Source organism: Malaclemys terrapin, chromosome 12 (genome assembly GCF_027887155.1).
Source record: "Malaclemys terrapin pileata isolate rMalTer1 chromosome 12, rMalTer1.hap1, whole genome shotgun sequence".
NCBI classification, from domain to species: domain Eukaryota; kingdom Metazoa; phylum Chordata; order Testudines; family Emydidae; genus Malaclemys; species Malaclemys terrapin.
The window spans coordinates 23,324,205-23,337,730 of record NC_071516.1 but is presented as its reverse complement, the minus strand read 5'-3'; the positions used below and the strand labels follow the sequence as shown (position 1 = coordinate 23,337,730).

General features: G+C 44.0%; 1 protein-coding gene across 1 annotated transcript in view; it reads left to right on the top strand.

Annotated features, from left to right (window-relative positions):
- PPP1R16B (protein phosphatase 1 regulatory subunit 16B) overlaps positions 1-13,526 on the top strand; it is a 108,240-nt gene that overhangs the window by 65,024 nt on the left and 29,690 nt on the right. The window contains exon 3 of the mRNA XM_054044983.1: positions 13,239-13,309. Within this exon, the coding sequence (XP_053900958.1) occupies positions 13,239-13,309 (71 nt within the window). The remainder of the gene's footprint in view (positions 1-13,238; positions 13,310-13,526) is intronic.

Genomic DNA, 13,526 nt, shown 5'->3' with positions numbered 1-13,526 from the left:
ATGAAAAATGTCATACATTGATTTGTTTATATTGCTTTATGTACTGTATACTGAAATTTATGTACAATATTTATATTCCACTTGATTTATTTTATAATTATATGATATAAATGAGAAAGTAAGCAATTTTTAAGTGATAGTGTACAGTGACACTTTTGTATTTTGATGTCTGATTTTGCAAGCAAATAGTTTTTAAGTGAGCTGAAACTTGGGGGTACGCAAGACAAATTAGACTCCTGAAAGGGGCACAGTAGTCTGGAAAGGTTGAGAACTTCAAGATTATTTCAGTAGCATGAAATTTTCTTCTCTGTGTGGGTACAGTGTGTAACAGATGGGGCCCTGCAGGCTTGAATCCTTTCACAGACTTCTTTATTGTGTGGCAGGCATATTAGCTGGGAAATAGTGTGACTAAGTTAGATGGGAGGGGTCTCAGTAGGCCTTGAGCTTTCCTGAGAAGGCTGAGAGTGATCAATCTTTTGGCAGGTCATTGAGTTCCTATCTCAGCAGATAAACTGGGCCAAAAATGTTGGAGTCAGCCTTTTACAGCAACCGTTTAAAGCTGTCTCTTCCTTCTCTTGCAAAGGCTTTACATAGCTGTGACATTGCACCCCATAATGCTTTACAGAAATATGCTTATGAGTGTAAATATGACATAACTGGAATATGTTTTATGCTAGATATGCCATGTAACATGTCTTTGCAAAGGTTATGATCTACTGAATATATTCATCCTATATATATGCATGTATCATTTTTATATTTGAAGTTATGAGCATTGGCTCTGTGCTTGTATTTAAAATGTTTGCTGTAGGAAGCACATAAAGCAGATTTGGTCAACATAGTGTGAAGGGGTTATTCAAGTAATTGGGAGTATTTAACTAGCAATGAACGTTGGGAGATGCCAATACACATCTGAGCTTTCCTGGGAATGTTAAAACTAACATGTAAACAATGGCGTTGGCCTGCAAAAAGCTGAATCATTCATAGACATGGGACTTGCCCAGGTGGCTACAGACTCCATCTTGTTGCTGTGGTTTTGCACAGGAGAACAAAGGGGTTTCTGTCCACAAGAGAGAGAATATTAAAGGCCCTGGAAACTCCTCCATTTGGTCTTCAGCTGGCTCAAAAGATAGCCTCTCCACCCCAAAGAGATGCCTGAAAGAAACTGGAACAAAGGACAGTAACTACGGGGGTGTGAGTGATTGCTGGACTCAGACTAGGAAGGAGTCTAGTCTGTGAAAGAAGCTTATTGGAACATCTCTGAGGGTGAGATTTACCTGCATTTAGTTTCCTACTGTACTAGGCTTAGACTTGTGTGTTTTTTATTTTGCTTGGTAATTTACTTTGTTCTGTCTGTTATTACTTGGAACCACTTAAATCCTACTTTTTATATTTAATAAAATCACTTTTTACTTATTAATTAACCCAGAGCAAGTAATTAATACCTGGGGGAGCAAACTGCTGTGCATATCTCTCTATCAGTGTTATAGACGGTGAACAATTTATGAGTTTACCCTGTATAAGCTTTATACAGAGTAAAATGGATTTATTTGGGGTTTGGATCCCATTGGGAACTGGGTGTCTGGGTGCTAGAGACAGGAACACTTCTTAAGCTGTTTTCAGTTAAGCCTGCAGCTTTTGGTGGACATGGTTCAGACCTGGGTCTTTGCAGCAGGCTATTGTGTCTGGCTCAACAAGACAGGGTACTGAAGTCCCAAGCTGCCAGGGAAAACGGGCTCAGAGGTAGTCTCAGCACATCAGGTGGCAGCCTCAAGGGGGTCGCTGTGATCCAACCCATCACAATAGTTACAGAATTATCAACAGGTTGAGGGAGGGAGGGAAATTAGTTGTGTGTTGCAGGCACTGGGAGAAGTGCATTGGTTTGTTCTGAAGATGGCAATCCAGGCACTCTGACTAATTAGAACAGTGGTTTTCAGACTGTGGTCTGTGGACTGCTGGAGGTCCTCAGACTATGTCTTAAGATTTCCAAAGGGGTCTGCACCTCCATTCAAAAATTTTTAGAGGGTTTGCAAATGAAAAAAGGTTGAAAACCACTGAATTAGAACATTAGAAATAGCGCTGATCAAAAAAATTTCATCAACTTTTTTCCAGTAGAAAATTGGATCTTTGACTAAACTAATTTTTTTGTGGGACGGGCCAGTTTCCTTCAAATCTTTGGAGTGTATTGTCCAAAAACTAAGTTTTTTAGCTGGGGAGGAGGGCGGGAGGACATTTTCTGACCCACTCCATTTAGAAATCTAAGTCGAAGCTACAAACTAGTTCAATTCCCTAATTTTAGATATAGCAAAATTTCATAATTTAAGAGGAATAGAAATGTTGACTGGTTTTATTCAATGGAACCAGCTTTAAAAATACAATTATTTTCCATACAGTGTTGAAAACATGAATACAGCAGGGCTTTTTGCAAGAGCTTGAGAACCAGGTGGTGAAACTGACTAGTCTAAATTTCACTGTCCAAACTAAGAATAAAGTCCAAATGGCATAAGATAAACCTGATTTTTAAAGCTAACAATAAAACAGATTCTGCAAATCCTTTCTCATGTTTAATTTCCAGCACACAAGTATTGTCTCATTGTTTCCTTGTTCTCTCCTGTCTGTATCCATCTGTTGTCTCCTGTCTTATACTTTGATTGTAGGAACAGTCTTCTTGGTCTGCCTTTGTACAGCACCTAGCACAGTGGGGTCCTGTCCATAACTAGGGCTGCAAGGTGCTCCAGTAATACAAAATAATAAATAATTAGTTCTGCTCTCTCAAATGGGACAGCTTGTGTGCTTAAAGCTAACCCTGTGCATATATCTGCAGGATTGGAGCCTGTGGCCAGGTCTACACCAGAAACTTTTGCCAGTATGGTAAAATCAGTTAGAGGTGTGATTATTATTATTGTATATAGTTTTTACACTGGCGAAAGCCTTAGTGTAGATGCATTGATATTGCCGCAAGTGCTTTTGCTGGTATATGTATGCAGTGTTGTTGTAGCTATGTTGGTTCCAGGAGAGAAGGTGGGTGAGGTAATATCTTTTATTGGACCACCTTCTGTTGGTGGGATAGACCAGGTTTTGAGCTCACCCACCTTGTCTCTGTAAGGGCTTGTCTACATTACTCGCTGGATTGATGTGCAGCGATCAATCCAGCGGGGGTCGATTTATCGCGTCTAGTCTAGACGCGATAAATCGACCGCCGAGCACTCTCCCGTCGACTCCGACTCCAGGGCGAGAGGCGCAGGCGGAGTCGATGGGAGAGCGTCAGCTGTCGACTTACCACAGTGAAGATTCACATAGCTGAAGTTGCTAACTTAGATCAATCCCCCCCCACCACCACCAGTATAGACCAGGCCTAAGTGTGCTGGTATATCTTATTTTAGCTCTGGGGACTGGTACAAGTTATACAGGCCAAAGCACTCTTTTTGCTGGTATAAGCTGCGTCTACACTAGAAGGTTTGCTAGTTCAGCTATACTGGCAAAACTTTTCTTGTGTGGAACACCTATATTAACATCTCAGGCCTAAGGAACTACATTGCAGTCTTGACAACGCCTCTTAAAGTGAGTGAGCTTCTTACATTTTGGTGCGTCTTCTTTACGGCCCTTACTGTTCTGTGGAGTATAGGTTGCTTTATCATCTCTTCCCCCCAACTCCCGTGGTCTGGGGAGGAAATAGGTCTTGCTGGGATGTGGCAGGAGGAGATTGGGGGGACTCAAATGGAGGTTTGATGTTGTTCAGTAAGTGCTTTGTTTATGTAGCTGCCAGTTTAGTGTGATGGGGGGTAGCTGTTGGAATCAGTTCGTTTTTAAGAGATGTATTTTCATAGTTGTCATGGGAGCTCTTTTATTTAATATAGTGTAGATTTGAATGACTAAATGTATGCAGAAACTGCATTGATGTCAAATCTTCTTGAGCATGAGAAGTTTAATTATAGTTAGAGTGGATAGAATAATGGAAAATGCATTTGAATTATTATTCTGTGAATATAATTCATAATGAATTATTCACAATGATTTGCTCACCTGGCTCCTATTGTGACTGCTGTATTCCATTTGAGAGGGCGTCTCTGTTTCTCACCATCTTTTTGCTCGGTGCATACAGCATATCAATGGGTCTATCAATTACAGATAATTATAGCCAGATTTTATAACAGAGCTCAGCGCATTGAGCACTGAGCTCTCTTAAGGACTTAATTGTGTGTGTGAAAATGGGAGTTGCTTGCTGGATGCTGAACTCTCTTGAAAACGCCCATAGCAGTTCTGAGTTCTCTAAGCTCATTTTTAAGTAGATAGTAAAAGCAGTTTCTATTTATCCACGGATTTACAGTTCTCATCACTGTAGCCCTTCCCATTTCCCTGTGGAGGACAATGTTCTCCTAGTTCCTTGCGCCATATACAAAGGCTGTTCTCATGAGAAAGCCCCGGCAAAGAGTGGCCCAGTGGTCCACTCATGCCACTAGCATAGCCACACACTAACTGTGGTCCGTGGTAGACTTGCTGGTGGTCCATAGCTGGTATTGGCTGTTTCTGCTTGTCTTCAATTGTTAGATCTTATTAAAAGCTGAAAATAAATCCTTTCCTAATATTTCTTTCCCATATAAGTTAACAGATGTAGTTGACAGATTGCAAATGAGAGAGGAGGTGCCCAGGAGACATTCTCTCCCCCTTAAGATGTGGCACCCACTATGGAAAGTTTGAGATTCTTCTTCAAGCACAGTGCTGCAACATCTGGGTTGCAAATGCTGCAGGGAAATACTGATCTGTTTCAAAAAGAACAGGAGTACTTGTGGCACCTTAGAGACGAACAAATTTATTAGAGCATAAGCTTTCGTGGACTACAGCCCACTTCTTCGGATGCATACAGAGTGGAATAAATATTGAGGAGATATATATACACACATACAGAGAGCATAAACAGGTGGGAGTTGTCTTACCAATTCTGAGAGACCAATTAAGTAAGAGAAAAAAACTTTTGAAGTGATAATCAAGATAGCCCAGTACGGACAGTTTGATAAGAAGTGTGAGAATACTTACAAGGGGAGATAGATTCAATGTTTGTAATGGCTCAGCCATTCCCAGTCCTTATTCAATCCTTTGTTGATTGTGTCTAGTTTGCATATCAATTCCAGCTCAGCAGTCTCTCGTTGGAGTCTGTTTTTGAAGTTTTTCTGTTGTAATATAGCCACCCGCAGGTCTGTCATTGAATGACCAGACAGGTTAAAGTGTTCTCCCACTGGTTTTTGAGTATTATGATTCCTGATGTCAGATTTGTGTCCATTAATTCTTTTGCGTAGAGACTGTCCGGTTTGGCCAATGTACATGGCAGAGGGGCATTGCTGGCACATGATGGCATATATCACATTGCTAGATGTGCAGGTGAACGAGCCCCTGATGGTATGGCTGATGTGATTAGGTCCTATGATGATGTCACTTGAATAGATCTGTTTCAAAGTGTTAGTTTCCATTGCAACATCTTAAGAGGTTTTGTTTGGTCCTGGGTTGTGTTAAAATGCTGTTCATGCAGAACTCAGCCTGACCTGTTGGTGTCCTCCACTTATTTGCTTCTTATTTGCCCTGTTAAAAGAATGAAGGTGACATTGTGTGTGTGTGTGTATATATATATATATATATATCATCTTGTTTAATGCTCCGTGGGGTTTCTTGCACCTTCCCCTGAAACATCTGGTGCTGACCACTGTCAAAGACCGTAATTGCCGTACCGGATCAAACCCATGGTCCAGCTAGTCTAGTATCCTGTGTTACACTCTAACTTTTAGAACTGACTGAATGCATCCCTGGTAAGTGGGTCTAATGCTAATGCCACAGCATTTTAAGCAAGTAAATGTTATTTGGTACTGCTAGGCGTACTGGTTTCCTGCAAGATATTCTAAGTGCCTCATTCTTCCCCATGTGGGTGTGTCTGCTTAGGACATAGGAAAGTCAACACACTTGTATTCATCCTAATTCTTCCATCAGAAGGGGGGGCTTGCTCCCCCTTCCCACATGGAAGTAGCAATAGCTTTGGCCCAGGAGGCTCACACATCTCAGGGGATCTGCCAGAGCTATTTGTAGGGGAAGCCCCAGATCTCCTGCCCTCTGCCCATCTGCACAGCTCACTCTTACGGTGTACCCCCAGGAGGGACCCACGGCATAGGGCTAAGATGCTCTTACACCTCTCACTCCCCCTCCCTTGCCCCCCAACTGGGATTTACTGGTTCAGATTCCCAGCCTTAAAGCTTTCCCGTTCATCTTTAATTGGGCTCCCACCCCAGCACTGTTCGCTATTAACTGGCAGTGTGTTGCCGCTTGCAGTTCTTTCAGGTTGCCTCTGTGCTCGACAGCAAAGCAGAAATCCCTGGTGTTGCCGCCTGCTCTGCAGTTGTTCTGTAGGGAGGCAGCGCAGCGGGTAATCACCTATTTCCTTTGCTACCGGTGTAACAGGGGCAGAGGCAGGACGCGGGCCCAGCACACGGTGGAAATAATGGAGGGATTTGTGCCAAAGAGAAAAGGAAGATAAGATTTCAATGGGCGGAACAAACAGTGAATGAGTAGGCAGCCAGCAGGGAGTAAATGAAAGCCCTGAGCGCTGTTCCATGGCCCCTGTGAAATGAGGTGGGTGTTCTCAGCCCAGTTCTTAACTGACAGGTGTCTGCGTCACAGCGGGTCCCCTCTTTGACATTCCTGGCAGAGAACACCACGCTCCATGAACTCACATCACTCCCCAATCGGACCCCTGTGGATTAGGCTTCTGGGGATCAGTGGCTGAGGGTTGTGGAACCCCTGGGTCTGGCCATGCTCTGCTTTGCTCAAAGAGGAGGGATGGATCTGTGCTGAAGCAGGGTCCTGGGAGTCAGGGTTCTGTTCCAACCTCTGCCATAGACTTGGTGTGGGACACTGGGCGAGTCACTTCCTCTCGTGGTGCCTCAATTTCCCATCTATTGGATAGAGCTATTTCCATCCCGCACAAAGGTGAGAAGCTAAATTGATTATTTGTGAAGTGCCCAGATACTAAGGTGAGGGGGACATACAAATACTTTGGCAGAGCCATGGAAACGCTCCTAAATCTGGAGTGGGGGTTGGAAATCCAGTCAGACAATCCCTGAGAACAAAGCAGAGATCACCAAACGCATTTTCAGTCCTGCGCTAAGCAAATTTTTGCCCCTAGACTCCAGAGGTGGAGGCCAGGGCTCACCATTACCTAACTCCCTGTTTTCTGGGCTGTCTTGTCCCCAGGGGGTTCTCCAGGTCCTTGTTACAGCCCTGAAGATGCTCTCAGCCTCGAGATCCTCTAACAGAGTCAGGGGGATGTTGCACAGGAGGACTCACTTATCCCCCGGCCAGCTAAGGGGCAAAATCACGACACTTGGCTGAAAGTTAGTATACGTGCCAAGAATCTCAGTGCTTTACGGTCCCTATTTTGCAGATGGGAAACTGAGGCAGAGTGAGGGGAAGCGACTTTGACCATGTCACACAGCAAGTCTATGGCAGATGAAGGTCTGATTTCATTTTTCTGAAGACACTGAGCAACATAACTTCAGTTAAAGCCACTGAGTCTGACAGGTGCCCAGCACCTTGGAAAATCAGGCCGTACAGAGGCCTGCCTTTAAAAGCTCAGATTGTTCAGTGGCAGTGTCCGGGCGCTGAGCGCTTCTGAAAATCTAGTCCGTGGCAGAGCTGGGAATTGAACCCAGGCCCAAGGCCTCTACCACATGACCAGACTTCCACAGTCCCTGTCCTAAGTAACCCTGGACTGAAATAGCAGGGAAGGGTATTTCCAAGGCTAACCCCAGGTGTGGAAACTTTCTGGTTGAAGGATGCTGGTGAAGTGTGACCCTGTTGCTGAGTAAGGGGAATGTCCCAGTGCTGTTATAACAGCAGCCCCATTGCCTCATACATTAAATGGAGCTCTAGGCAGCCACCCCATACAGAATTTGTATAGCACACTATCTTCAAAGCACTCTGCAGCATTAACTACCTCATTTACCCCCTCTGTGAGGAAAGTCAGTACCGCTGTCCCCATTTTACAGACTGGGGACGGGGGGTGGAGGGGGGAGAGGTGGGCTGAGCCTTACGGAGGGCACATGATGTCTGTGGCAGAACTGGGGGGCCAAGTCAGGAGTCCTTGGCTGTCAGTGCTGCCCTCATTTTCGTACACGCGGCCAATGAGTAAGTTCATCGCAAGGCATTTCCTGTCAGGACTAAGGTGCAGGGGCAGGGCTGGGCCTGGAGGGAATGCGATGCACAAGCCAGCGCAGTCTCTCTCTTGCATTCATGAGCATGAATAATACCTTGCTGAGTCTGTGGAAGGGGAGAATATAATACGTCTTGTAGTAAAGGTCAACTCACGTGGCTGCACATGAGTTTCATGTCAGTCCTTTGCTAACCATCCTTAACTCTTTCAGTGCCTTATGAACTTTGCCCACACAAGCAGAGAGTATATGGACTCTTCAGCATATACCCTGGTGTTCCACTGATGCCTCGGCTCCTCCCGCATGGACGACAGCACTTGTAAGGTTAATCTGCCAGCGTTTACTTGCTCAAATCATTGTAAGCAGGGAAAACATGATTATAGAGCCACATGACATTAGTACACAATGGCTCTGAAATGAGCCAGATTGAATTAAGCTTCCTAATGGCATCACATCCAAGGTAAATAACAAAAAACCAGATCCACCGGTGAGTGACAGGTCTATCAGTCAGATCCTATTATTAGAGCAGGAAGATGGGGTTAGCCAGTAATGGGAGAAGCATAGTCATTAAATCAGATGTATTGGCAGGGGTGCAGACAGTTTCAGAACTGGGAAGTGTGTAAGTACTGTGGGGTGTCCATGTGCTGAGCATAAGGTGTGAGCTGCCTAGATTGGCCATTAAACCTGGTGTTGTGTTGTGTGTGTTTAATTCCAAGGAATAAATATATGACAGGAGTGCTCTGTTTCTCTCTCTCTCAATAGTTAATAGATACGGTGCCAGTTGGTGGTGCCCAAGAATATATAACATGGTTCCTGGATTTTATAGGACCAAGAAAAAGTGTGTGCTGCAAACAGCTTTCTCTGTGCAACTCTCGACATCAAGTTCTCAACAGCATCGGGACCTCCAAAGCACTTTGCAGATATTAGTTAATCCTCCAACACCTCTGTGAGGTCCGGAAGGAACATTGTTCCTATCTCTGATGGGGAAACTGAGGCTCAGAAGGGTTAAGTGATTTAGCCAATATCAGTGAGTGGCAAAAATCAGGAATAGAACAGAACTCAGGAGTCTGGTCTGATGACGTGACTATATTTCCCTTCATCCCAGTGCGACTGCTTGTGTGACTTGAGGGCAGAATGTGTTGGTAGCAAACTGGCACACTAAGAAAATATCACATTGAGTTTAAATATAAAGAGGAATCTGCAAAGCTTTAGGCCATATCTCAACACCAGGTTGTCACACTGGATCAGTTACATCATGATAATTTGTGTTGGAAGAGAAGGTGGCCTGGTGCCTAATGCACAGGAATGGAATGAACTCTGGCATTCTAGTCTCCTGATGTCATCTTCCTCTGTGTCTATGGGCAAAGCACTGAAGTGCCTGACTACAAAACTGCTGAGTACAGAAAGGGCTGAAGTTGGAGAGCAGTGGGTACTGTTATCTCCATTTTACAGATGGGGAAACTGAACTGGAGAGATGAAAGGCCCTACAAAAATACTAGACCGCAAAAACAGCCAGGTTGGGGTTCCTGATTATCCCTTGGTTCAGATTTGTAGTGTAGAGAAAACCTAACTGGGTCACATAACTGGGCTAAGGCCTTGGCCATCACCGAGGCTATAGCAGGTCACAGAACATCCCTACGATCTTGTCTGTACTACAAACTTTGACCATGTTGTGATCCTCTTCTCAAACTGGAGGGCTTTAGCAGGGGTCTGAACCCTTCATGCGTATTTTCTAAAATGAGGATAAGAACCTCCTGGCATTCCCTGCCTCTCTGAGCAGTTGTGAGAACTAGGCTTTGTCTACACTGGACTTTTGTCGGTAAAACTTTTGTCATTCGGGGGTATGAAAAAACACTCCCCCAAAAAGTTTTGCCACCGAAAACTGCCGCTCATCGGGGGTGAATGTTTTTTATCATCAGGAGAGCTTTCTCCCACCGACAAAGAGTGGCTACACTGCCCTTTTTAGCGGCACAGCTGTAGTGGCACAGATGTGTCGCTAAAAGGTGCATACCCTGTTTCCCCGAAAATAAGACAGTGTCTTATATTAATTTTTGCTCCCAAAGATGCGCTAGGTCTTATTTTCAGGGGATGTCTTATTTTTCAGAAATGAAAAATGCCTTATTATCGGTGGATGCCTTATTATCGGGGAGGTCTTATTATCGGGGGGATGCCTTATATTACAACGAGAGGCAAAACTGTAAGTAGGCCTTATTTTCGGAGGATGTCTTATTTTTGGGGAAACAGGGTAGTGTAGGTATAGCCCTAGACCAGGGGTCGTCAACCTTTCAGAAGTGGTGTGCCAAGTCTTCATTTATTCACTCTAATTTAAGGTTTCGCGTGCCAGTAATACATTTTAACGTTTTTAGAAGGTCTCTTTCTGTAAGTTTATAATATATAACTAAACTATTGTTGTATGTAAAGTAACTAAGGTTTTTAAAATGTTTAAGAAGCTTCTTTTAAAAGTAAATTAAAATGCAGATCCTCCCTCCCCCCCGAACCAGTGGCCAGGACAGGGGCAGTGTGAGTGCCACTGAAAATCAGCTCGCGTGCCGCCTTTGGCACACGTGCCATAGGTTGCCTACCCCTGTCCTAGATAGTGTCTGCATAGTGCTCTGAATGCAAGTGCTAAGCATTGCTGTTCTCTGAGCAGAGCACAGAAGTCCTGTTGCTCATGTGTGTACACTGCAGGGTTTATTTCCCTAATCGCTCCCTTTTTGATAAAGGGATTGCAGGGAGGAAAGTGACTAGTCCAAAGTAGGCACCTTCCTGCTTGTGCTGTTGCTCTGGGAATAGCCAGTGTTGCAAAATCTCCTGTCTGCAGGCTGTAAAGATTGTTCTTGCCCTCTTAGCCTCATGAGTGTTCTGTATTTTACAGCTCTGGTTTCCCTTAATGATTACATCCCCTGCCAAGGAACATGATGGGATACAAGTAGCTGGTGCATCTCTGCCCCTAGGGAGGAAGTTATTATGAACCTGCTAGCTCAGTGATATGTGGCTGGGAAGAGCATAAGGCTACAGAAACTAAAAATGTAAACCACAGCAAACAAGTGTAGGCCATCACAACCTCCATGTAAATGACTTGAAACAATCCCCATACTGGCCATCAGCTGATATTTGATGAGACCCTTCTGTACTTATCTTGTGGCCATTGCTGTTACCATGTGTGAGGTCAGTTCCTAGATTTTTCTCCTTTTGCACTGGGTAGATGGTTTAAAAATATTTTTGGAAGCTTTCCTTTAGCAGAAGGAACCTTGCTTAAAAAACTGACAATACCTGTAGAAAGAGGCAGGATTTTAACAAACTCATCAGTAGTCATCTTAAAATCCTGTGATGTCCTATAGGCATACATGGACCTGTGTGAAGTACCAAAAGCTATGCCTGCATCTTGCAGACATGCCAGGACTTCCCAAAGCGACGATTGATTCTGGGTGCCTCAGCTCTTGTATCCCAAATCCGTGACTCCTGACAGGGGCCCAAATTTCAGAGCGTGGGTGTTCACACTGGCTGGAAGTTAGGCTCTTTTGGCATCAAGATGGGAGCAAAAATTATCTTTTGGAAAAAATCGGCCCAGTGCACAGTGAAATCCGCACTCAGGTATGGTGCAGTGAAATAAAATGCGAGTTCCAAACTGTTCTGAAGCAGACCTGTGCAGTTTACAATCCCAGGTACAGTAGAATTCCTATTTTATGATGCAGTTTGGATCGAGGAATTAATAAAACTGAACACTGGAAAATTACAGTGGGTCTGGGGCATAAGTCGCAGTTTGGTGCCCTGCATCGTGGTCTTGTCCTTGACATTACTGCAAAGAGATTTCCAAGACAATGAAGGCATCAAAATGTGAAGGGGTGACATTGACATCACTTTTGTTATGGGATTATTTTATTTTATTTTTGTCTGGAAAAATGATCCATACAGTTGGTTGTTCATATGGTTGGTGTTCATAAAATTGAGGTTCTACTCTATGGTAAAGCTTCCATTTAGAGCAGTGGTTCCCAAACCGGGGTTCGTGAAATGTTATAGGGGGTTCTCGGAGAAAAAATTCCCTAATGGTGGATAGAGCTGTCCCTAGGGACCCTGGACACCTTGGGCCAGCAGCCCAGAGCCCCTGGACTTCCAAGAGCTAAGCAGATCAAAGCAAGCATATCTATCACACTGAGGAGATTTAAACTTCAAGACTCCTTATAAGAAACGGAAAGGGAGGTGAATATATTTTGCTGTTTTTAAAACTAAATTGTTGTTTTTAAAATTATTATGAAGAACAAGTTTAAGCTTTGTTGTAACATGCGCTGTTTGCCCAGACTGCTCAAGACCTGAATGCTTGTGTAGAAGGAACTCTTTTAGTTGGCTTCTTAAATACCTTCCTGCTGTTTCACATCTGATACTCCTTAATGAAACATAGGAGCTTTGTCTTATAACAGGCTTATTCAAAGTGATACAAGCTACGAAAGTGAGATCTTGGAAGAGTGTTGCCGTTTTCATAATGTAATAAAAATACTGTAATGATAAATAATAATTAATAATAAATAGTGCGTAATAAACATGTCATAAAAACAAATTTTATATTTCCAAGATCACCGCTTTTATAATTTATACTCAGGTAAAGGAGAAAATCCCTGGAAATATTCATTTTTAAGAGGGGGTTCGCGAGACTTGACGTGTTAGTGAAAGGGGTTCACAGGCTGTTAAAGTTTGGGAACCACTGATTTAGAGTAAAGTTAGTGAAAAACTGTCTGTGTACGCGTGCCCTCTACTGGCTAGAATCAGGCAACACAATGTTATATGTGCCATATTAACTCTCCTGTAACTCAAGTGCCAGGGGCCTGTGCTTTTGCAGCCCGTGGACCAGAGTTCTAGCCCCACTGTTGCCACGATGATCCCGGTTGCCAGTGCACAGCATAGTGACAACCTGGAGTGGGTAGGTGGCCCTGGCTTTGTCACAATCTACAATCATGTTTCTTTGTGGCCAGGATTCGGTTAGAGTTGAGGGTGAAAGATGTATCCAGGATTGGTAAACTGAAATTCCTTTCTTCCTTTTGTTCTCGCTTGCAGTGTGTTTCTTACTGAAGAACAATATCAGCCCGGACCTGTGCAATGAAGATGGACTCACTGCACTGCATCAGGTGAGGCCTTGAGCTACCCTCACCATCCTAGGCTGCTTGTTAATGTGTTCATCTTCCATGGTGCTGGAGCACCAGTGTGTCTGTGCAGGGCCATCTGTGAGTGCATCTCACAGAGACAAGGGAGGGTTCCCTTCCCACATGTATTTCGCTTGTTTTTCCATAAAACACCTGAAGTCTTCACATGTTGCAGCATCCTGTCCTCTGGGGCTAAGCTGAG